We start from the raw sequence: 25,415 nt of genomic DNA, 5'->3' as shown, positions 1-25,415 counted from the left end.
ATCATTCTGAATTGTGATCATGTGCTACCAGCCCACAGTGAGCTGCCAAAGAGGAAGTGCAGCTTGTTTTCTTTCATTTTCTTGATTCCTATGCTGTAGGAAGATGAAAGGAGAAGGAGGAGGAGGCAACAGCGGCAGCCAAACTTAAATAATTCTGACGATTCCCGATATCAAATGGAGGCCCCTGAGTGGGACCCACTGAAAAATGACACCCTTCCGCCGACCCTGACGCCAGCTGTCCCTCCGTATGTGAAGCTGGGCCTGACCATTGTATATACTGTTTTTTATTCACTGCTTTTTGTGTTCATCTACGTCCAGCTCTGGCTGGTCCTTCACTACAGGCACAAGAGGTTCAGTTACCAAACTGTCTTTCTGTTTCTGTGCCTGTTTTGGGCCTCTCTAAGGACAGTGCTCTTTTCATTTTACTTCAAAGACTTTGTCACAGCAAATTCTCTCAGCCCCTTCATCTTCTGGCTTCTCTATTGCTTCCCAGTCTGCCTCCAGTTTTTTACCCTGACCCTGATGAATCTTTACTTCACACAGGTAAGCAACAGATATTTAGTTGATTAAATCTAACTGAATGGTAAAGCCTTATTATGTGAGCATCATGAGAAAAATGTAATTTACAACTGTACCTCGGCAATGCAAAAAGCAAATTTCAGTTGTTTATTTGGGTGCTTTAACTTCTGGTCTATATGCAAGTGATCAGTGTTAAAATGAAACTGGAGCCTGAAGTGATCACTGAGAGAATATAAATTAACATGTCTACTGTCTATAAAAAGAACTCAAAGATTGGAGAAAAAAATGTATACGAGAGCTTGGAATTTGGACACCCAAAATCTCATTTTATTATTATGCCCTATTATTGTTATTAGACTTTAAAAACCTCCTGGCTCACCAGACTTGATCTCTGTGTGCAGTCAGAACTGTAAGGTCTGATTTTGCTAGCAACAAACCCCCGTTCCCAGTTTTTTCATAAGTTGGCTGACATTTCTCAGTTTGGTTTCTATTATGTGTATAACAATTGATACTGTTGATGGAGTCCTACTGTGGGCCCAAATTCCTGTATTACTAACAGCTTTGACTCTGTTCAATAAGTGCTAAGTGTTGTGCACAGATACACCCTCTATTTCAAGGACACTCTGGTGTAAAGGTAAATTAGCTGTATATTGGAGTAAAGGAAATAGTATCTCCATTTCAGGAAGAGGTCTTTAGAGTGTATCTGTGCCATGGACATCTAAGTAGCCAGATGAGTTAAGCTGCACAGGGCTCCAGGTTGCTGCAGCTAGAATTGCCTGGAAATATTTATGGTGAGCATGGGTATCTTGCACTTGGCTGAAGGATGGGATACTGGCATGCTGAGACAAAGAAAGGCTGCTAGACTTGCTTAAGATCTCACAGGAAACTTGCAGGAGGGCAGAGACTGAATTCTTTACCTCCTCAATCCTACTGTAGTGCCTGGAGCAGGATACCAAGCCTGCACTCATGTGGCCCTATTCAAAGTCCACTTTCCCAGTGCAAGAGCAAGCAGTTGGTCAGGAGAGCATCAGCTAGCCCTGGAGCACACCAGACAGTGCTCAGGATGCTTTGGGTGTTGCTATGTGCCCTACTTGGAGGCAGCTCAGTGCCTGGGGCTGGTGCTTCTGTAGTCCCCATGGTGTTTAACAGTGCTCTGTAGTGATGACAAGCCTTATCAATTCTGAACAGCCTGACTGGAGACATCAAACTGCATGCAAGGGCTGCTATCCTAGAGCTAGAAAAGCAGCAATGGTAAGCATGACAGCTGTAAGATCACTTGAGTTGTAGAGGGTATTAAATACTCAGAACCACATACCCAGTTTTGTGCTTATGTTTGCTTTCATGGATTCAGTGTCTGAAAACGCCTGCTAAGTCACCCTGCTCCACTCCCTGGTACTTGAGATATATTAAGGGATTACAGGAACCTTTCATCTGCATACTACTTAAATCCAGCTCGGGCATGTGGTGACCTATGCTTTATCCCATAGCTATTGTGAGAGTCATTTGATAACTGTGCAGCTTCCCAGGGTCAAATGTCCATCAGCACACAGTCCACCCCATCACAGTGCTGGAACTAAGTCACAGCCTGGGGTCAGACTCTTCCCTCATACACGCATGTGGAGCTGCTGTGGAAGTCTGGAGGCAGAATGCAGCATCCTGGCTCTTGGCCAAGAGAAGCCTGGGCTGGAGCAAGCACGGGGGGGCACAACAGTCTGTGCAGTAGTGTCAGCACTTAGGAGGCTTAGTGCTGCAGGTAACGTTCCTTTTGTCTAAGGAAGATCTGAAAAGACAACACACAGAATGCACACATATGTCCTTTTCACTTATTTTTAGCATTATTGTCTGGTAGGGTGCAGGAAGTACAAGTCAGTGGTTGGAAACAGAAAAAATGCTAAGGCTGTTGGTTCTGCCTTTGAGACAGAATTCCTGCTTTGTCATCCTGAGTTCTCCTGATCTTCCTCTGACCCCCTCTGAAAAAGAGTGGAATAGTTACTTGTCTTGAAGAGCTGCTCTGAGGCTTTTGAAACAATATTTGCAAGGGACTTTCAGAGTTTGTGATGTGCGTCATAATCTTTAAATACCTTGGGCCACTGTAGACAAACTTAAGAATAGTATTGTTGTTTGCTCTAGAGCTAGTTGCAGTCAGTGAAATTTAATCTCAAATATCTCCCCAGCTGAAACAAAGGTTTAAAAAATACAAGCACAGCCATTCTACGAATGTATGACAGAATAAGTGCATATATTTTTAATTCACTGTTATTAATTCTTTACTTCTAACCATTAAAAGGTGGTTTGGCTTGAAATTCAGCATCTTGTATGTAATGTACATCTAGCTTTCCACAGTAGGCAAGCAAGAACTAGTGTGAAAGGGGTGGAGAGAGAAAATTTTGTTTTCAGTTATGGCTTAAAACTTCACGGACCTGTTTAGAAACAACTTTTATCCTTTTATTCTCTAGAAGACAGTCAAGAAGGGTCTGCAGCTGTGTCTCATTGCATGAAACCCCTGCTATTTCACTGGTGCTTAGCTAGAGGGAAAGAAGTGATCTGTATGGGTGCAGAGCACTGGAATAGATCCCGTGGGTCTCTGGAATTCGTAGGTTTTTGTTATCTGCTGTACAGCACCCACCATTCCAAAATGTGGCACTGCTAGGAAAACTTTTAAATGTAGATGTGAGAGGAAAAAAAGTGGTAAAAAAAATATTGCAAATCCTCCTGGCCAAACAAAAAACTCATTTGGCAAATGCCCAAGGGCGTTTTTTGAATAACAAGCACCTTTGAACTTGACAGAAAGTTAGCCACAACTATTATCTTTTTTAATAAGTATCCCAAAGCCATAGGGAATTTCAGCTGTGTTTTATGTGTAGCAAGACAAATAAGCCCTGATGACATCAGCACAGCAGAGTTTTGTCCCCAGACTTGAGCATCAGCAGCTGCAGCAGAAGAACCTCTAATGTGTTGGGGCAGGTTGCTAAAGCAGGGGAACTATGAACAAAAGAGAAGTTAGAATCAAAATAGTTTTGACTCAAAACAGGATCTTTGGCTTAAGAGACAATTTCAGGGTCCTTTGATACAGTTGTAATGCCCTACTTATAGCAAGTAGAAAGGGTGCTGCAGATAAGGCTTATAGAATGTTAGTTACTCTCAGAGATCCCATACTGGAGAAAATGAATATAATTTTTAATTGAATATGTAAATGTATTAGAATTTATTAATTCTATGTCTGTATTAATTCCCTTCTAAAGAAAAAAATGTGATCTACCCGCTCAGGAGGGGTTGCCCTCTGCCTACTTGGAAATCATTAAAATAAATCTCAAATGAGGATGAGATCCAGTGTCACTTTTGTAAAACAGTAGCACAACACCAGTAAGTAACAGCACTGTACCAAGACAGAGCAGTTCCCTGATCCTGATCCACCAGATAAGGGAGCCAAAGTGCATTTCCACCTCCAGAGACCAAAAATCCTATAGAGATATTTGCCTCACACATGCAGCTTCCAATGTTTTATTTTCTGATAAATAACATATTTTCCACTTTAAAGGGAAAGAAGTGGAGGATCCCAAGTGAGGCATCCCAGGCTAATGAAGAAAGTGAGGATTTCAGGATTTGGGTACTCTTTTATTTATGTCCTGCTTTCTCAAATTTTCCCTGACAAGGGGACACTGAGATGAGTCCTCAGGCTTTAAAGTTAGTGCTGTGGGTAAAAGAGTAAAGAGGCTCTGGGGGAAAAAAAGTTGCCTTTTCCCGTGCATTTGAGGGGTGGGCAGAGAAAGACTTGCTTCACTTTGTCCTGTTTGCTCAGACTTTGCATTTCTCTGGGGAACAGAACACAAATGAAGCAGGAGAGAGGCTGGGATGGAGGGTTACAGGCTCAAAGAACAAGGTCAGGGCCAAAGACCATGAGCTATAAATTTCCCTGAAAATCCCAGACCTCCCTTGTGACCAGGCAAAGAAAACAGTTGGGTGGGCTCTAGGTTTTGTCATTAGGTTGGGAACTTCTCCAAGATCGAGGGAAAGTAGTGCTGAGCTAAAGAGCTGTGAGACAATATGGGTGGAGAAGGCTGGTAGGCAGATTTTACCTCTCCTTCCTCCTCCATAACCATCTTCCCTTTTCTTTGGCATCTGGATTGAGAAACTTGCCCTGCCTCCCAGGCAGTGCTGATTAGATCAGGGACTTTCAAATGAAGAGAAGTTGTACAAAGTAAGACAGTTTTGAGGGGAGCTGGCCATGCCTGGCAGGGTGGGGTAAAAACAGCACAAGGCTTTCAGAAAGTTTTCATGTATTTCAGTGGAACCAGAGTAAATGGTAGCTCTGGGAGGAGAATTAAGAAAATTTCTCATACTCTAATTACTGAGGATAGCATTTCAAAAGTTCTCACCAATGAGAGAACAGAGAGGGCTTTTTATTTTGGAAAAAAATTTAATCATAAATTAATAAATCATATATTACAAAGCTTATTATTAATTTTAACCAAGCTTTAGATATATATAGAACTACACAGGAGTCTAATTACATATGGTAAAGCATCAGCAAATATGTTTGCTGTAAAATATTGCCCTTACTATTGTATCTACAGAAGACAAATTGCAATTGCTGATTGGCTGGCTGTCAGCATCTGACATGAAGGATGAGGTCATTTGACTTAGAAAATAATTTGATAGGAAAGCTACTCTTGAAAGTTTACTGTGGCTGTAAGCCCCCACAATCATCCCTGTCCTTTTAGGACTATTTTTACCAATTTGTGGAAAACTGAGTATGGTAGTGAGTCACATTGCTCATGTCTGTAGGCCTTACAAGCTGTGTAGAATTTAGAGAGTAGAGGGAAAACTTGCCTGTTTTGGGAAATCTGATCCAAATAAAAGAATGAACATGGAAGAAGGAGAGAAAGGGGAAGGTGGGCCTGGGACTGAAAGATACACAGCTGAAGAAAGGTGCATGTGCTGCTGATGAGATTGTGGCGTTATTTTCAGGTTTCAAAGGGAAGTTTGCAAGGAGTGTGACAGGAAGAGAGGGACTGTGATGAAAGGAACTGGGAAGGAAAAGTGCATGCTATGGTTCTCATAGGGTTTTTGAAGTGAGAAGTAGTAAATAAAGCTGAACTTCATTCCTGTGCAGTGGGCCAGCTTGAGACATATGCAAGCATTTACCACAAATGTGAGTCTTCTTGGTAAGCTGAGCTGTAGCTCCTGTAAAAGTGAATTGATCATCTCGCACAGGAGGTACAACAGGGGTTTGTGCCAGTCATCAGTTCAGCTAAATCAGAGCATGGACACAAAAATTGCTCCAGGGAGATTTTTTGTTTTGCTTTGGGAATATCTGTCTTGGCTTTGACAGCTGTTTCACTGATACTTATAGAGCTGAAGTGGTTCCTGATTAGCTGGAACCCCCATCAGCTACAACAGCCTGGCCCTGTTGGTCTGCTCTGCTGCCCAGCAGCTCTCCAGAGCTGTTTGCAGCCAAGCTGCTGATGGGTCCCATGCCATCCCCACTCCTGGGGCCTGGTAAAATGTCTCTAGGGTCAGCTGTTTACATCAGTTCCTGCAATGGGAATTTTCTCTGGCTGTATGAAGAGATTTTTGGAGTCCTTTTGAACTGCTGTAGTTTTATATGCCAGACATATACCTCAGGGGAGTGGAGGAGGGGGTGTGAGAATCTCATTTGAGGTTTCCAACCCTTTGGCAGAAACAGAGTCAAAACAGGATATTTCTCCTTCAAAGAACAAGCAGAAGGGGAAATACTTTTAAGACTAAAAAGTAACCCTTTAGACATAAGTAAATTAGCAAGGTCTTTCACTGCATTTTCCATGTTCATCTTGGGCCTCTCTGAAAGATCTTTCTAAAAGAGCCTGCTCTCTGTTTGCTGTTTAGTCTATTCTTAGGAATAGTCTGGTTTGCTCTGGTTTGCTGGAAGACTTACTTAGATGACTCAGATATTGACTGGAAGCTTTCTCAACACTGCTGCGAGGAGGGGCCATTGAGCAACCAGACTCTTGAGCTAAATGCTAAAAGCAAAAAGCTGCACCCACGCATGTAAGGTATATTGAGATCAGCTCCTGTCATCCTTACTCCCACTGAACAACCCTTTATTCCATGATAATCCCATTGCTTCCAGCAGGGCTACTCATGAACTAAAGCCCCACCAGTATTTCAGCAAAAATGGCAGAATCTGGCTGCCTGTGCTCCTGCCTAGCAGTGAATTGGTAAGAATTTTCCACTCCTTAAAGTGTAGCTTATATTCTATATAGCATCTTTTTATCTCTTTTTTTTTTTTTTTTGGTACAGTATTTATTTTTTTTCTTAATGGTCATTTTGCTCTGAAAATTTCAGAGCGTGTATCACCTGGGACAGGTTCACCAAATGCAGAACCACAGCAACAGCTGTTTTGGTGATCTTGAATCTGGAGATCCTGTTGGATCTGCAGCAGGAGCATCGCATTTAGTTTTACCTAAGCTATCCATGGAGATTTTGCTGGGCAGTGGTCTTGGGTTGGTTTATGTGATAATACTTTGTGATTTAAGAGGGATGATTAGATAATTTTGGGGAACCACTGGAGATGGTATTTAGGAACTTGATATTTGCTAGGTTTTGTGAAACCAGAACAACTTGTTACCCACTGGAAATTGCTTGTCTTGTGAAGTTCTTTGCAGAGGCTCTGAACTCTTCAGTGCAGCTCCTGAAATGTGTCAGAATTAATGGTACAATGTGTGTACTGCCACTCATAGTAGGTGAGGAGTGTGGAATGACCTTAGAGATAAGGATTACTTGTTTAGTTTCATTGAGGTCAGGAATCTGCTTCCTCCCTCCCTCCCTTCCAGAATAAGCAGGGTAGGCAATAAATCTTGTACAAAAAGTATCTGGGAAGTATTTTGAACCTCATCCCTTCTCTGAAGGTGACAGCTACTGTCTATGCACAGCAAAAGTGCAGAACATTTGCAAGCCTCTTGTACCTTTCCTTTCAAAAAGCAAGTAAATAAAACAACCTAAATCTTCTTCCTGAACTCCTGTGAGATTTCATGATCCAGGAATTTGGAGAATGAATCACAAAACTCTTCAATAAGGGATACTATCGGAGATGTTATCTATTTTTAAACAGTATCAATGGTTGCAGAATATTTTTACAGATTTTTCCCCCAAGTTTTCAATTTTATTCTCAGTTTGCTGAAAAACTCCGTGTTCTCTGCTGCTTCAGCTACTGCTAAGCAAGCTGATGCATCACAAAAATAATTTCCATGTCAAGGCAGCTGTTTATGGTGAATAGGAGTTAAATGACAAGTTGTTCCAGGAGATCTGGAACAAGTTGAGCCTGATTTTCTCCAGATCTATGTCTTTTGATTGACTCTAAGTTGTTCCCATAACTGAAGAATTTCTTACAATATTTTGCTATGCAGGCTCTCTCCTATTGGGTGAGGTGTAGAATCATTATGTAGGCTTCTCCTCACAGAGGACATATATTAGATGCATTTTTAGGGTTTGTTTTTTCCTTTAAGTCATTAATTTTTAGGAAGGTGATAAAGAACCATGTCTTTGATACTTCAAGCATTTTCCCATCAGTTTTCTGAAGTATTTTAAGATTAGTAAAGGCCAGATAAAGAGATTGACAGGCAGACACATGTCTACAGTCACATTGTGATCATTTAAGTCCCATTTCCTTGGGAAAGCATAATAATCATAGCAAATATTATGCAAACATTACTAAAGGGCATGCAAAACCAAGGTAAATGGATAAGATAGCATAACTTGGGGAGAAAATGATTGGGAAACAACCCAGAATAAGTCATATATCATGAGGTTTTTTATAATACTTGTAACCAGCGTGCTTTGTTGTTGGTTTAAATGAACATTTGTAAACTAAGTTTGTTTGGAAAACATGTTCACTTATAAAAAAGCACTGATACTTTCAAGTGATTTTTTAAAATAAATAAGATACAAAATATGGGAATATATTTTTGTATAATTTCCGATGGTGGTTAAAAAACTATGACTGATGACACCTAGCTACATTACAGAAAACTTGTCAGTATTTTATCTTTTCTGGTACAGCAAGCTAACTGCTGGGCCTGAGCTATCTCTCTGTAAAAGCACATATTGTTGTACAGTGAAGAGACAGTCAACAAAAGCCAAATAATACCTCAGAGTAAAATATTGAGTTTGTCTCTCAATGGCATCTTTTTGGCAATGCAACATGAATGTGAAAGTATGTATCTAATTTCAGGCCAGGGTACTATGATGGGTTCTTCATGGGAACATTTGGCCTGGCGTAAGCTGGTCTGTGTGAAAGACATGTACTGTCAGGTCATGTAAGAGCCTACAATAATTTCCCTCCAGGGTTATGCTGGCATTGATCCTTTTGTTAATACTGGTGTAAAGGACCATATTCCTAAACCAGAGTAAGTGAACATAATAGTGTAGATAGTTTGTATACAGGTGCATCTGATGACCTGCTGGGTAGCTCTAATACTTTGCTTAGAGCTTGCCTGCCATGGGTAAGCAATCCATGCAAATCCGTTATGTAATGAAACCTGTCATGACATATCTTGTGTCCTGTGAGACAGAATTGCTGTGACTCACAGTGTCTTCCTTTGCTGACATGTATGCTATGTTTGATGCAATCTTTTTTTTGTTTTGCAGGTGATTTTCAAAGCTAAGTCAAAATATTCCCCGGAGCTACTGAAATACAGGTAAGAACTATACAAACATTCAGTGTGGAAGGGAAGAGCAGCCGTGCTGTTTGAGAAACATATTTTCTAATTTGTGATGCTCATATTTCAGCTATTCATATTTGTATACCAATGTTCTATGATGATGGCTCAGAAGCCACCTTCTTCCTATGACCTTTAGGAGACTGTGTCCTTTCCCAACACAGGGATCATTTTTAGACAGTCACATATTTCAAAAGCAAATATTTCAAATGCGAGTGGAAAACACCTACCCTGGGGATTTGTTTATTGGTTCTTAACATTTGTATTACTAGGTCAATTCAGATCCAGTGCTGAAGAAGCAGAGTGATGTTTTGGTTTTTTTGAAAGGAATGAGTGGAAGTGGTTATGTTTTAACCTGTGAGGTCAGTGGTAATAGAAGCCTTAAAAGTTTTGAGAAGATGATGGACAAGTTGTGAAGGGAAAGAGCTAGGGAGAATGGATTCAATTTCGTGATGTGTTTGGGAGCTTATAGATAACCTCCCCTGACTCCATAGAGTTGAGGTTATGGTAGATTTGCATTCAGGTGGAGAGATTAATTTGGCATCTTGTTGTGGAGGAGAAGCTGTCAGGATGTATTTGAAAGAACCCCAAAGAGTAGTAATGTCCAGGAAGCTCAGGAATAGCTCAATAAATTAATGTTTGTTGTGCCAATGCTTAAAAGCCTCAGTTGGGCAATGCTGTTTAGAAGGTGGAGAGAGAGAGAGGTTGTCTCCATTCTAAAGAAAGAATTTACAATATGAATTCAGGATAGGAAAACAGAATAATTTAAACTGTAATCTGACTTGTTACTTGCTGACTGTTAGGGGCAAATCAATGGGGCAAATATTATCACTATCCTTGCTCTAGAAATTTGTTATCCTACTGGTTTTTCATACAGCTTGTGGGGCAATCATCTTTACCAAGTGCTTTGGGAACCATATTTGGTATAAGGGCAGTACAGTGAGAGCAGGCTTGAAGTGGGCTGAGGAGGGCATGGAAAATGCAGAGTGTGATGGCTGACTCAGGAATATGGACTCCGGGCTGAACTGCAGCTTTGAACCCCATTTTGCACTCTGGCTCCTGTGGCAGGAAAATCCAGAAGTGTAGACTGGCAGACAAGCAGAGCACACCCCAGGCAGGTCCCCCAGAGCAGATGTGGCTGTCCCTGATATGGGGCACATGGGCAAGAGAGACAAAGAGGATCCCTCTGGACAGAGTCAGCTCAGGGTGGAGAAGGACTGTCTGGGGATAGGTTCCTGTGTGGCTTTAGAGGTGAGAGCTAGAAGCTTTGAACCTCATCTGTTACTGATACTTGTGGCAAGGCTTTATTCCCGAACACTGCTTGAAAATGTCTTTCTTGAAGCACAGAGAGCTCGTGATATTTAGTCAATGCCTGTGAAGTGACTGTATTAGCAACCTGCATGTAGCTCTTGGAGAATATGTGTTCCTAAATACAAATGTACTGTGGCTAGAATTACTCATGCACAGACTACCCTCCTCACAACAGCGCCATGTCCACCCTGACTCTTCCCCACTGGATTTCTCATACAAATCACTCTTGGATCTGGCCTAGCTTTTTCTTTCTTGTTCAGCTCTGTTGGTAAGGGATTTCAGTTGTATTTTGTTTTAACATCTAGATCTCAGCATGAGTGTGGTTAGTCTGTCTCAAAGAGCTGTATTAATAAAGCTGACCTCGTTTCCTATCTTACACAGGGCAATTGAAGTGATGTAATATGTGCACAACCACAGATGAATTAATTGTAACAAGATAGTGAAAGAACACAGACTTACATAGTGGCTTGTGTTGGAAAGGTCCTTTAAAGATCATCTAATCCAACCCATGTCCTGTGGGCTGGGACATCTTTCATTTGATCAGGTTGCTCAGATCCTGAGGGAGAGATAAGTGATGGAAAGATGCAAAGCCTACAGACAGGTCTGGAATCTGCACTTAGTGAATCTGATTTTTCTTCATTACTGAATGTCTACTTTTTGATTTTTCTCCCTACATTTTTTCCCTCCCATTTTCTTTAATAAGTGTAAGACCTTATAATGGCAACATAAATGGGGCAACTGAGAGGCAGGACTTCTGTCTGTGTACTGACAGAGGTCTCAGAAATTGGAATAATTTCAGATACCAAAAAAAAAAAAAAAAAAAAAAAAAAAAAAAAAAAAAAAAAAAAAAAAAAAAAAAAAAATTTAAATCCTATAAATCCTATTTGGGATCCAGAAATCCAGAAACTTAAGCAGACTTTATTCAGAACAGCCTTTACAATATTAGTAAAAGAGCTCAAGGTGAAGCCTGTGTCAGCCCAATTTCCCTGGACTTGGGGATTTCATACTGTCACCAGGTTTGGATGAGGCTTACTGTGCTGTCTGTGCATGTCTTGTTACACACAAGCCTCAGACACTGCATACAAAATACAGTCATTTCAAACAGATTTTCTTGTTAAACAAGGCAAATCTCACTTCATTTGTCTGAGGTTTTATTTTCAGCTCAAAGAAAAACTTAGGGGTGCATTCAGCCTGACACAGAAAGAAAAGAACAGCCTGGCATGTGTCTTCCCCAGCCAAACCAGATTACACAAGGCTCCTTTAAAGACTAGTCCCAAAGTGGGGATTAGGCACAATAGGCCTTTGAACTTTCACTTGTGCTTTCACTGGTGCAATCTGGAAACACTTCTCCTGCCCTGCTTTTCTGTTTTCTATAAAACTCCATATACTTCCTCGTGCCTTGTAGGTGCTCTTGTACTTGAATTGTAAAGATACTTTCTGCCTTTAATCTGCTGAGACCCTAAAACCCGTCCCTTAGAGAGACAGCCTGCATCTCTATCAGGGTTTTTCTGCAAATTCGGCAACAATGCTTCTATTGCATTGCAAATCAGGCAACCATTTGCGTCAGCCACATCATGTTAATAAGGGGGCTGGAAGATCATCATGTGAAGAGCTGCACAACTGACTGACCATGACAGCTCACCCTGGCACATATGGGATTGTGTAGGCACGAGAGTGTGAAAGCGCCGGGATTTTTTTGCTAAAGTCTGCAGAGGAGGAGCCTGGCCTGGAAGCCTCTCAGCCTCGCTGGTTGCAAGCCAGCTTGATGCTGCATGCCAGCATGCAGGCTGTGCTGCAGCAGAAGGTTCTTCTGGCTAAGGTGAGCAAGAGCAGGGCATGTACTTACAGTCCCACAAGCAAGGCAGGTGTAAGAGTGTACCCTTCCTCATAAGCCCCCACAAGGGGACTAGAGATTGGACTTTGGGAGGGGAAGGGAAGGAAGACATGTGACCACTATTTAAAGACTTTTGAGATACTAATAAAAGCTGTAAATGTACCATTACAGAGGAAACTGTGTGAGAGAGGAGCTTCAGGAGTGCAGTGCTTCCAGCATTAGACTATGAGGTTTAAAGGAACTACCTCCAGCTGCTTATCCTAAAAACAGAGCCCTGCCCTGGGAAGTTAAAAATGAGCACAGTCTTCCTGCTGAAAGGGAATTTCCGTGCCTGGCAAGGAAAAAACAGCATCCTTGCTCACTGCCAGATATAGCTGGAAAGAAAGGCATTGATTCACAAGCTTTTAGGCTTTTTTTAGTTCTCCCTGTAACACAGTTAAAATATCTCAAAGGTGTATCTCCTGCTTTCTGGCCCTCTGAAATGAAGCCAGCTATGCTTCAGCTTTGTAGCTGCATTGATGCTAACCCAAAAGAATATGAATGTGTGAAAGGAAAAGATCCCCATTGGGTAAAGTATTGTTAAACAATTGGAACCAGATTCCTCAGGGACAGTCTGTATGTTTCTTGTCAGCCAAATTCAAAGTTCCCAACTGGCATGAAAAGCTGTGGCCAAAATCTCTTGTTCAGTGACTGCAGATTATGAATCTTATCAGTAATTTCCTTGGTCAGCAATGATAATGAACTAAGCAAATACTTCAAATGGAAACATGCACTTTTTTTTTTTTTAATGGAAAGTCCCACAGGTTTGTGTAGGCATAAGAAGGAATTGCAAGCAGTAATAAATAAAAAAATTACATACCATGTAATACCTTGATTACATGCTATGCTTATATTATAGGTATCAGTGCTGGGTAGGTTGGAAAAGAACCAGATGGATAAAAACCGTCCAACTTCTGTCACATTTTGGTTCCAGGTCTGCTTCTTTGGTTGTGTAAACACACCTTTTTCCTGGCCTAGACAGCAAGATGCCAACCCAGAATCAATATGCATAGTTAAATTTTTTGATTTTTTTTCAAGAGGTTGACCATGACCAAATTGTTTAGGAAAAGAGACGGAGATGGAAGATAGGGAACCAGTAACCTAGAGATTTTTCCTGCTGTTAGACACTTCCCTAATTTGATATCTGATGACAAACATTAACAGTCAGTGATGCTTTATGTGGCAGTGGTGGTATAGTAAAACCAGGGTCAAAACCAGTCCATTCCAGGCAGAGGTTTTTTCTGGGAGTGAGTAGGTTTGTGCAGTGTATGAAGTGCACGATCTAAGAAGGTACACGTATTTTTAAGTAGTTTTGAGAACTGTGCTGTTCAATTTCTGCTGCAGTCTTCCATGTTTTGCTGCTTGATATTAGTTTCTTTACTTACAGCTTGTTGTGTAACTGTAAAAACAGGTTTGAAATGGGCTAGGTTAATCTCAGCAATCTGGAGCACTTTAATTTTGGCTCAGGCAGCTGGTTACTCTGTCAGCTGTGGCAGCCCAACACAGGCAGATTTCATTTCCCAGAGTGCAACTTCCATCTCATGATTGACACTTGCTGAACAATGTTGCTAAAACTGTTTTCTTCTCACTCTCCCAGGTTGCCCCTCTACCTGGCTTCTCTTTTCATAAGTCTCCTCTTCCTCTTGGTGAATTTAACATGTGCAGTATTGGTGAGGACACAGAATTCAGAGAGAAAAATCATTGTCTCTGTCCGGGTGGCAATTAATGACACATTGTTTGTGCTGTGCGCTGTTTCACTCTCCATCTGCCTGTATAAGATCTCCAAGATGTCTTTAGCCAACATTTACTTGGAGTCCAAGGTAAGGTACATTTTCAGTTCTTTTCAAGTACCTTCTGAGATACAAGAGCAGTGCAAGGAAAAGCCACAAAGCTTGAGCTAGAGGCCTTAAATTTCACAGTCTGCACTTGACTGGCCATCGTGTTCAGCACATGAATTAAATATTAAATGGTAGCAAGAAAGTTTTTGGTTAAAACCAGTGATCCCAAATATATGTTTTTGAGGCAGATTTTGCATAACTTTTTGGTTCCTTTCATCTATGTGAGAGAGACAGGCCAAGAGAGAAGCTGCTTTTCCCTGCCACAGGACCTTTTAAACCAGTGCAGGAGATTGAAAAGTCTGCATCTTATTCCCTCTGCTCACACACTCTGCTTCCAGGTTTGTGGCTGAGGGTCAAAGGTTCAAAGCACTGTGGTTGGCAGAGCAGACACAGCAGAAGGGCTAAAGAAGTATCAGGGGAAGTCACCAAGCCACCATGCCCTGAATTCCTGGACTTCAGGAGACTACCAGAGCTCCAGTACTGCTCACCCACACTGTTGGCTATTGGCCCTGCAGCTTTATTGACCCAGCTCCTCAGTCTGCCCTCCCCATTGAGCATAAGTTAAGAGGACCTCAAGGAGTATTTTAAAAAGCCTGCAGGAAACAAGCTTGCCTGCCTTCCCAGCAAAATAACATTGGTTCAGTGAATGAACAGCCAGGCTCTGAAAATACCCAGTGCAGTCAATGCCTCTGAATTCCAGCTTGTAACAGCCTGGAAACACCACCATTCACCAGGCCGTAACCTGCAGCCATGACAGGAGTGAGCCAAGACACTGCAACTACTCAGGAACTGAAGCCAGATCCATAGCAGGCAGTGGTGAAAGCTGTGGCAATACCAGCAAGCAGGAAATGCTTTGAAGAGGAAATGTTTGCTAGGCACTTCTCTGTTCTCCTTCGATACTAACAAGTCAGTGGTGCTGCCATGGAAACTGAGGGGGAGAGAGAAGAGAGAAGCTGCTGACTGGCACATACCATACCCCAGCTCAGTGGCATTTACAGATTGCAGATAGCAGAAGCAAAGAGCAGAACGGGGTTGGTATTTCCCTGAATAGATTTCCCTACATAGCTGTCATTCTTTAACAGTTAATAGTTAAATGTGCAGAGATGTAACAAACGTCCATCCCACCAAATAGAAAAAAGCAGATAAAAGTGTCCTGGTTTTGCTTCCATACACTTCAAATGCTTCAAATACACTTAGTGGGTCGGTGAAGGGAGAAGGCAGCAGTGAAAGTAAATCCAGAGGAATAGTTTTTCAGTCACAGGCCCCTGAAGAAAAGAAGGGGAGCCCCAAAATGGTATGGTGTCCCACCACAGAACTGGCCCAAGTCAGCACCTAAGGGCAGGGCTGTGCATCTCCTTGGTGCTGGCACAGCCCTGGCACAGAGCACCACAATGGTTCCCCATGCCAGGTCATGGAGATGAATGTGTTCTCACAAGTGGCTGAAAGATATATGCCAGCAAATGGCAGATGCAAATAAAAGGCTGCCAGTACTGATGCATACCTACATGCACCGCAGAGCATGCATTATCTCCAACACTGTTTCTGTCCTATCACTGCAGAGAATGAATTTTTCTTCTCTAGATAGTTTTTTGGCATAACAATAGCAGATAAAACCAGGATGTTTAATTCACTGCTAGTTTCAGTCATCTGTATCCCTAAAGTATGTGCAGTCAAACCCTACTGGAAGTCCTCAGAGGAACTCCCGTTTCAGGTCAGCAGAAAGGAGGAGCAAATTGCTCTTTAACTCCCATTTCCACATTCAAACTTTCATCAGCTGAGTGCTCTGTCCTTTCCTGTCTGCAGTAATGTTAGAGATTCTTTGGGTTTTGTGAAATAGTTTGGAGTAAAGAAAGTTTGGTTTGCTGCAGGAGAAAACGGAACAAAACCAAACTAAAACAGAACCAAAGCTTCCTTTAGATTAACACTGCTTTGTTACAGAGATTTATGCCCCTGTGATTTGCAGCACAAGATAAACTTTTCTTACTAATAAAAATAATCCATTGCCAGTGCCCTTTGGTCAGCACCAAATGACAGGCTTGAAAGAAACAAAACTGAACTGTGTTTTTAAATCTTTTAGTCAGCCCTGAACTTTTAGCTGTTGTGTAGCGTGGCTGGATTTGATTAAACAGGAAATGTACTTATTTCATCTGATTAAGTAAATGTAAGAGAGGAATTCTATTATAAGGTTTTCAATTTTTAAAGGATTTGTTGTGGCAACAGCACTATGTTATTGGTTAAACTGATAATTCGATTTAACTGTCTTCTGCAAATGCAAGGACTTCTGAAAGCCCTGTTTCATTATTTATAGATACAAAACATTTTCACTGATTTTATAATAAACACTGCATGCTTATGTGATGCCACCCAGCTCCTTGACTACTGAATGTGTCTAAAGATATAAATCTAACAATATTTCTTTAAATAACATCCTATAGAGTAATAGGAGACACTTTTAAACTCTTTTCTCCAGCTGACTAAGTTGTAATGTATTAAGTCTTTTAAAACACATTCTCATTATTTATAGGAATATATATAAGAATATGCAAATGTATAAGGGGAGATTCATATTTCTCTGTCTGGCTTATCTTCAGCATGCTGCTACCTTAAACAGTTAACTTAGTCAATGATTTGACAAGCTGAAGGATTTTGACGTATAGGCCATTTCTATGTTGCAGTACTGAAATGAGGTGATCTTCAGACAAGGGACCCAGAGAAAGCAGTGTTGTGGATCTCTGCCAGGAGAGGGAGAGGGCAGGCCTAGAGAAGCAAATGACTGCAAGGCAACTTACCTCTAAATTCACACAGCACTTTAACCCATCTTTCCTCCTTTGGCTGTGCAAAGTGCTATTCCAGAGCCAACTACAAAGAATTTACTTTGAGTTCCTTTCAAAGCCAGTCCCATTCTTGTTCATCTGCCTGCCTCTCTGATCAGACTCATACAGATCCCTGCGGCCATGGCTCCTGGATTCCTTTCTTCCACGCTTCCTTCCTGCTACAACTCCGGTGCTGGTGTCTCAGCCCCTGACAGTGACCCTGCCCACTTGACATAGTGGTCAGGCACTTACTCCTCTCACTGGATCAGGCTCTTTCCCCTGCTTTGTCCAGTTTTCTCTCTAGGGCTTAGGAACTGTTCCAATTTCATACTTACAGTCTCATTTCTCCCCTTGTGCCCAAGCTGCCACTCAGACTGCCCTGCCATGGTCACTCTGCCCATAGGCTGTGCTTCCACTTTGTCTCCTCTGTGTTGACATTAGCTAAGGCAGGATGTTCTGTTCCTGTCTGTGCTGTTTTTAAGTGCTGACTATTATGACCTGCTCTGTACTTGTGAAATTGGTGCAAAGCAAGCAGTTGTAAAAAGATGCAAGGTTGCATCATGCTAGCCAGCATCTGATACAGGATGCTCTGCAGCTAATGCAGAGCTGAAGGCTGAATTCTGTTGCTCCACCTCATACCAAGTGTGGGTCTTCCATGTTTTCACTGCTATGAAAATAGCACTTGTTCAATAAAATGTAAAAATTAGTCACAGCCCATCTTGGTAAAGGCTGGAACTGCTACCATTGGCTGGAAACCACTGTGCTGATAAAATACAGGAATATACATAAACTAGGCCGACATTGGCCAAAGAAGGAAAGACAAAAAGTCAACCGCATGAGACAGAGTAGCATGACAACTCTCGAAGTCCATGCAAAGCAAAGCTGTTCTCAACTTCCCTTATGAATAACAACCTGTGCTTAAATCTCTTCCAGGGCTCATCTGTCTGTCAGGTCACAAGCATAGGAGTGACTGTTATACTACTTTATACCTCACGAGCCTGTTACAACTTGTTCATCTTATCGTTTTCCCAAACCAAGAAAGTCAACTCTTTTGATTATGATTGGTACAACGTGTCAGATCAGGCAAGTATGAAAATATTGTCTAATGAGAAAACCTCATTCTCTAGCTAATGAGTGACTTCCTAAATGCTATTACAAGAGGAATAATTATATTCAAACCCTATTTTTTCTTTTATTCAATGCACTAAGATTGTTTTGCTCCAGGAATACAAATTTCTGATAATATTGGCATAAGGATAAAAACTCCAATTCTGTGCTGAAAGAAAATGGTAACCACAAGACAAATAATTTTTAAAAATCAATCTTTTATTTACCTTGATTTTATTGTCAAAAGAAAGAATACCTTTTCTTCAAACAGGCAGGTATTTTGTCCATTATGAAGAATATATTGTACTTAAGAGAGCAGAAAAATAGTACTTGATTCCACTGAAATTCTCAGTTCTAAGACATCATAACATCTCCTCCTGCCATCCAGGGCTGTGTGGTTAATTACTTTAATTCTGGAATTAGCATGATAATGTCTGTTGTTTGAGGATAAGGCTACCACTCTGCCCAGCCTTTAATTGCAATTGACAATTTACACTGAAAGGTAACAGTAATAAAACCCCTAAAGGAAGTAGCAGGGGGTTCTTTGTTGAATTCTAATAAATTTCAGCATCTAGCTCCTTTCTTTGCTTTGAAGAATGTATTTAGGTCCCAGTATTTTTCCAGCTCTGGTCTGGGTCTGGATCATAAGTATCTTTTGTTTGGCCTCAAAATCCCATGCCTCCCCTGCAATCAGCAAGCACCTGCAGACCCAAAGCAGCGTTCCCAGCCATGCAAGGACCTTGTATTGCCCAGGTGGCCAAGCAAACCTGCAGCCATTAACAAATTTCTGTCGAGCAGTAGGTAAAACTCTAATTAAGAAGTAGGTAAATGGTAGTATAGGATTGCCCTGAGGACCTTGTTATGAGTTAGTTGAGTAGGGTCTGTCAAGGAACCTTTAATTTACCCTGCTGCAGCGCAGAGGAGAGGACTGCAGGTGTTGCCAGTGGAATTAGAGCACACAGGTTTAGGCAGAAGGGTATTGGGCTCTGACTTTCTCCTGAATCAAACGATTTCCCTCTTGTTAAGCCCTGAGGAGATGCTGCTGCTCCTGCTGACCCCTTGCAGGGGACAACTTGTGCTCTGACTCCTACAGTCTGGAGTAATAGGGGCTGGTATGGCCAGACTTACTTGGTCCTGTTTGCCCTCTGGAGGCAGAGGTTGTTCACTAGCAACTCACTGGAATGCTTTTTAGCCCTTGAGTTACTACTACATTTTTTGAGCATCTATTCTGGCTTGTGACATTAGGGTTGCATGGATTTTGGGGTAAGTTACTCGAACTACATGTAAAGGGCCTGGAACTAAGGAGTGGGAACTCAATTTGGTACCAGATTCAAAAGACACATTTAAAATTACAGCCCAATAAATGTACTGTAGTATTGCCTCAGGTCACCAGTCAGAAACAGCCTTTTCTCTTCTGTACAAAACACATGAAAGGACAGAATTTACCCTCTGTAGCTATGGGCAATGGTGGAGATCTAGAGAGAAGACCACAGCTAGTGCTGCAGTGCCAGCAAGGTTATTCAACCTTAGAATGTGCACCAATTTGAACAGACCCAAGGTCTTTTCATTTTTAAAAGCAATGGCCTTGACCGTTGACTGTTCCTTTGCAATTATTCCCAGCAGGAAAGGGACTGGAAATCTAGTTTCTCATTACCTGAATTTGATCACTTCATCAAGTGATTGCTTGCCAGGCTTTTAAGCTGGGAAGACCCCTGCATTAAACTGATATTTCTGAAGGAAAGATAGCAGGAGGAGGAAAGGGAAATCATGTACCCAAGATAACATATTGATTTTTTTTTTAGTATGCCTTTAATCATTAGCCAGGTTGATCTGGCTCTACAGAATGGAATTTCTGGCATTGCCTCCTGCACCTTCAAATAAGCTGCCATCTTTATTTTTAAACGCTTTACTCTTTTACTTTTCAACAGGCAGATCTGAAATGCCAGCTGGGAGATGCAGGTTACATAGTGTTTGGAGTGATCCTTTTCATCTGGGAGCTCCTGCCTACTTCCTTGGTTGTGTATTTCTTCCGTGTCCGAAACCCTACAAAAGATCTAGTAAGTGGGATTTGTTGGTGTATTTGCTACAACATGTAGTTGCAATGTCCAGGCAGGTCTGAAGGACTCAGCTGCTGAGCGATCTTTTACTTCTTTACATTCTGACTTCTCTTTTTCAATGTGTCCTCGGCAGAATAAGAGCAACCAAAACTTTCCACTTTTTTATGATAACTCCTCTTGAAAGAAACTCATCAGGTTTATCCAGAAAGAAAGGCCAGGTGTTTCTAAGGCAGTTTATCTTAAAAATCAGGAACTTTCTTAAGGGTAGGGACAACTTCCCTTTGAGATAACACAGCACTTTATTAGAATTGGTAGAAAAGGAGTTTGTTATCCAAACTTGGTATCTTTCATCACATAGCAGTGAAAATGGTTGTGTGCTAACAGGGCTGTGAAATAATAGATTGAATTTTTCCAAGTCAAAGACCCGTGGCTGTAATAAGCACTTGCTGACTTGTTGGCTATTTCAGAAGACCAGAGATTAAGGTGTCAGTTGTAAAGGAGAATTCCTGGTAAATGTCCTTAATATCTAGGTAGTTAATAGATAGACAAGCATTTTTTTATAGCTGTAGGCAATGTCTCCAGGTTAACTGGTTGACAGGCACACAGGAAATACCAGCCCTCACTAGGATTACTGAGGTAATGTCTCTGTTTCTGTAGGCCAAATGAAACCAATGCTAATATTACTCAAAGGGATGTGAATGGTAAATACACAAGTATTTACCATTCTCATTACCAAGAGAGAAGCAAATAACAGAATAACTTTCTAGACAAAGTGATGGGTTTTATCCTCATATGCACATTTCAGAGACAATGACAAAGCCAAGATGAACAAGGAAATAATACCTGACATTGGACTAAGAAACCCCACGGATCCCAGTGTCCATGACCAGAACTATCTCAGCCTCACTCCTGCTTAGGAGTTAACCAGGACAACTGCAAAGAGAAGAAATGTTTTTAAGTACCGGCCAGAGGTCCTGCTCTTCTGAAAAGTGACCACAGAGAGATCTTATTTCATTTAAAGTGGGCTTAGTAAGGCTAGACCTGGTGGCCAAGTTTGGATAGAGTGGGAAAGATTGACAGAGAATGAAAATAATGGAAGTGATCTTATCACTGATTTTGAAAAGCTGATCTCATGAAGCCTTGGAATCCTAATCAAACAAGAGCTCAAATGGGGTCAAACAGGCAGTATTCTCCCACAAGAGCATGGCAGTAACACGTATAACATATTTTTGCATTGTGACTTGCAGAAAGCCTTAAACCTCCATAAAGACACAATTCAGAAGAGGCAATCAGTGATATCACTTCTTTTATGAATACCTTTTTTAGGGTAAACATTATCTGTCACATAGGTTAGGTCACATAGAATTTTTTTTCTCACATAGGACAATTATTTAGAGGAAGACCAGAAATAAGTAGAACTGAACAAAAAATGAATGGACTGTAGCAAGAGAAAACTGAACTTCAGTGTGATATTGCCACAAGAGGGAGACCAAAGGCCGCAGGATTTTAGGCTAATGCATTCAGTAGGCTGCTACTTGGCCAGAAAGCATGGGGTTAGAATTAAAGCTAACCCTCCTTTAGTTTAAAAAAACCCTAACAACAAGTCTGATTAGGTAAAAATCAAAAACATTCTTTATTTTTAATAATGAATCCTGAGAAATAGTTCCTTGGTTTCATGGTTCATTTGGGACTTCAGAATCAAAAAGTTTGAGTAGAGGCAGGCATCCTGCATTCAGCATTGCTCAAATATGAAACTCCTTTCCACAAGTGATTATTGCCTGGAATGAGCTGTTGGCTCTGGTGCTGACACAGGGTTACATCAGCATGTGGCCCTTTGCCTTGCCGTACCTTTAACCAGACAAAAGTTGGAAATGGGGGCATGACAGAGATGCACTCAATCCTCATTTCATCTTTGTCAAAGTTATTTAACACATAAAATAAAGGGGGAGATCAAACTGCTCTCCTTTTTAAGGCCAGAGAGAAGATGTCATCCTGCTTATCCACAGGCACAGTGAGCCCCTCTTCCCTGGGGATGGGAGCAGTGGTTGAGGCTCAGCAAGTTCTTAGATGTCTTTCTGCACTGTTTCTGGAATTGTGCAGAGAAATCAAACTTATTTCTTGCATCCTGTATGTTTTCTGTTTTGATTCACAGGGAAATACAGTGAAAATGCTTTGTAAATGAAAGAGTTATATATACACTCCTTTCCCTGTTTTGTCAAAGGACCTGACCTCAGGATTTGACCCTCACAGCACTATAGATTAGATACTGAAATTTCTTGGTGAGGGCCTAAGGGACTTTTCAGATGTGGGTTCACTAAGCAGGATACCAAGCTTCAACATGATCAGTTTCTGTGGTAAGGGAGGTAAGGCACCAGGAAGGAGTGTTAGCAGTGTGGGAGGTAAAAATCAAATCTCTTTAGATGTTTCCTACGTTTCCTTCAGCTCCTTGGCTGCTTCCTACTGCTCACTTCATGTCAGCTGGCTAAAAGCATGAAGTGCCCTGGGTGGACAGGAATTCAGCAGAAAGGTTGAATGCAGACTGGTGGCTTCAGAAGGTCAGGTGTTAGCTAGGAAATAAGGACAAATCAGAGCTGTTGAGATCAGTATCACTATGCTGGTAGAGATGAACAGTAAATGCAAAATTATTTCTGCTGTCTTCAGCAAATGCAAAATTGCACGTTTTATTTTGGAAACCGTGAGGTAAGTTGGCAGCAACTTCTACTGAAGTCAGGCCCCAGGCAATTGATAAACAGCTGTTTGATACATGTTGCAAATACTGACTGAGGTTTCCCTTTCCTCAGGCCAATGCAGGAATGGTCCCAAGCCACGGCTTCAGTCCCAGGTCTTACTTCTTTGACAATCCCCGCAGATACGACAGTGACGATGATCTAGCCTGGAATATTGCACCACAGGGGGCACAGGGCAGGTGAGACACAAGAGTGAACCGCTTGCTGCCCAAAACAGAAACTGGAGGAGGAGGAACTCTGACACACCACAGAAGATGGATGTGAATTGTCTAGCTGCAATTGCTGCATAAATCCCAGCAGGGTGAGGGGAAGCAAAAGGGGAAGCTGAGGTAGAAAGGCAGCACTGAGTGACTGGGGATCCAAGGGCCCTGTAGACACTATAAAGACACAAGAATGAAAATTGTTATATAATTTAAACCACTATTGGTTTAAATAATTTAAACCACTATTGGTTTAAATACCAATATTGTACCAATGTACTGCTCGTTGAAAAACTCAGGTCAGAATTTTGTTTCATCCTTTATTTCTTCCAAGGGTGGCTTCAGAAATTCCATTTACTCATTCAAGTGTGAGAGCAAGACTGCCTAGAAAAACAGCTGTCTCCTAGCTCAGGCAGAGCAGGGAAAACTGAAGAGCAGAGGCAGCGGCTTGTGATAGTTGTAGCAAGAAGCCTTTCAATTTAGGTTGCCCTGTAACATGGCTAAATATCTTGAGGGTGACCTGAAATGAAGGGAGCATCTGCTTTCCCACATGCTGAAAGCTTAGAAAAATCTACTAAACTGCTGAAATCCCACACAACCCAGAACTGGCACAAAAATTCTGTCTTCTCTGCACAGCTGTGAGGTTTAGGTAAGGATTCTGGTCCAGGAAGGAGCAGTTCACATGAGAAATGGTAGCACCCAAATCAGAGAAGGAAAGGCACTGACAGGACTCTATCCTGCTCTGAAAGGAGTCTCAGTCGTGTTATCCCTTTGCTGTGGCTGTAGCTACATTATGATGTGAATCGATTAATGTAACCACTCAAAATGCTGGCTAAGTTGCCAGTCATAGTTAACATAACCCAGATTTAGTGCTTGTCACTCATTCAAGTGAGATAGAGTAGTCACTGTCTGTGAGCCCAGATCATGGCTCAGTAAAGTTGCACACTCACTATCTACAGTTATCAGTCATCCTATTCCTGCACTAATTAGTTTTTCACATAGTAACTAAGCCCATGGAGGATGCTGGAGGTGGTTTTGAGCCAGCCTGGTATCCCATCCTAGAGCCAGAGGCACTCTGTCTTCCATACTGAGCCATCAGGGAACCAGCCACACTGGTAACACATGCACAGCTCCCAGGGAAAGCCAAACCAGCCACATGCACTTTGTCATGCTGCTCATGGGAGAAAAGACAGCATGGCAGAGCTGCAAACCATGTCCTAGGCTCTGGGACAGAGACACGGGAGGTTTAGATCTCTGACAGGCACTTGCAGTGCCAGGACTTGGCAGGGACAAGCAGCACCATTTCTGGGATTTTCCAACACCTTCTGGAACAGCAAATCAGAAAGGAGAGGGTCTTTAGTGAACCAAGAGAATCAGGAAATTGATAATGAACACTTGGGCCAAAATAATTGATAGATCAGAAAAATAAATAGCTGCCTGTACCCCTTGGCTTGGGGGTTTATTTTTGCACTTTGTCAGGAGAACTACCTCTACATGATTGCATTTTCCCTATGTTCTCTAACTAGGTGCTTAAAGAACCAATCTGCCAGTCACTAATTCTTCTATTTTCTTTCTAAGTTTCTCTCCAGACTACTATGACTGGAGCCATCAGAACAACAGCTTCATGGCTTACATAGGATCCCTCCAACAAGATCCAGCACTGGACACAGACCGGCCAAGCCCTATTTAACTTCAATCAACTACAGCGTTCTAGGACATTCCAATATTAAAACCAACGTTCCAAAAAACAAAGCTTAGCAACTTTTCTTCACCTTTTGGTTTTTAGAAATTTTCCTATGCACACATAAATGAAGAACCTTGCCATGAGCTTTTCATAGTTCAAGGAGAAGTATAAGCTAATGATTTAAACTTTGAAGACTGTTCCAATTAATACCTTGTTCTAAGCCATGGTATTTTGGCTTTGAATAGAGTTGTTAGAAGGTATAATTTAATCATTTTTATGCTCATTTTAAAAGAGCAAATTCCATGAAGTGAAATGGCATAATTATTTTCTAAGTATTTTTATTTTTACACTGTGTATTGTTAGAAATATATGATCAATATACTATAAACACATGAATAGATTTTTCAAATGCATGACAGTTGCAATTTTTATGTGCACATAAAAGCCTGTAAGAAAAAAATATCAACTCAATTAAATACTGTCTTTTCAAGTTATTGCTATGTTCTCAGAGCACAATTTACTCTTTGGGTATCACTGCTTACTCAGTGTGGTGTGACAGTTGGAGGCTAG

At 41.5% G+C, this 25,415-nt stretch overlaps 1 protein-coding gene across 1 annotated transcript; it reads left to right on the top strand.

Annotated features, from left to right (window-relative positions):
* Positions 1-39: 39 nt before the first annotated feature.
* On the top strand, positions 40-25,339 carry GPR137B (G protein-coupled receptor 137B). The gene is made up of 7 exons (XM_068185021.1): positions 40-543; positions 9,145-9,194; positions 13,997-14,219; positions 17,984-18,137; positions 20,090-20,214; positions 23,016-23,140; positions 24,740-25,339. Exons 1-7 carry the CDS (start codon positions 175-177, stop codon positions 24,849-24,851), a joined length of 1,158 nt encoding a protein of 385 aa, XP_068041122.1. The 5' UTR covers positions 40-174; the 3' UTR covers positions 24,852-25,339.
* Positions 25,340-25,415: the final 76 nt, after the last annotated feature.

This window comes from Anomalospiza imberbis, chromosome 3 (assembly GCF_031753505.1).
Source record: "Anomalospiza imberbis isolate Cuckoo-Finch-1a 21T00152 chromosome 3, ASM3175350v1, whole genome shotgun sequence".
Classification (NCBI taxonomy): domain Eukaryota; kingdom Metazoa; phylum Chordata; class Aves; order Passeriformes; family Viduidae; genus Anomalospiza; species Anomalospiza imberbis.
The sequence above is the reverse complement of the archived record's forward strand: the minus strand, read 5'-3'. Positions and strand labels throughout refer to the sequence as shown.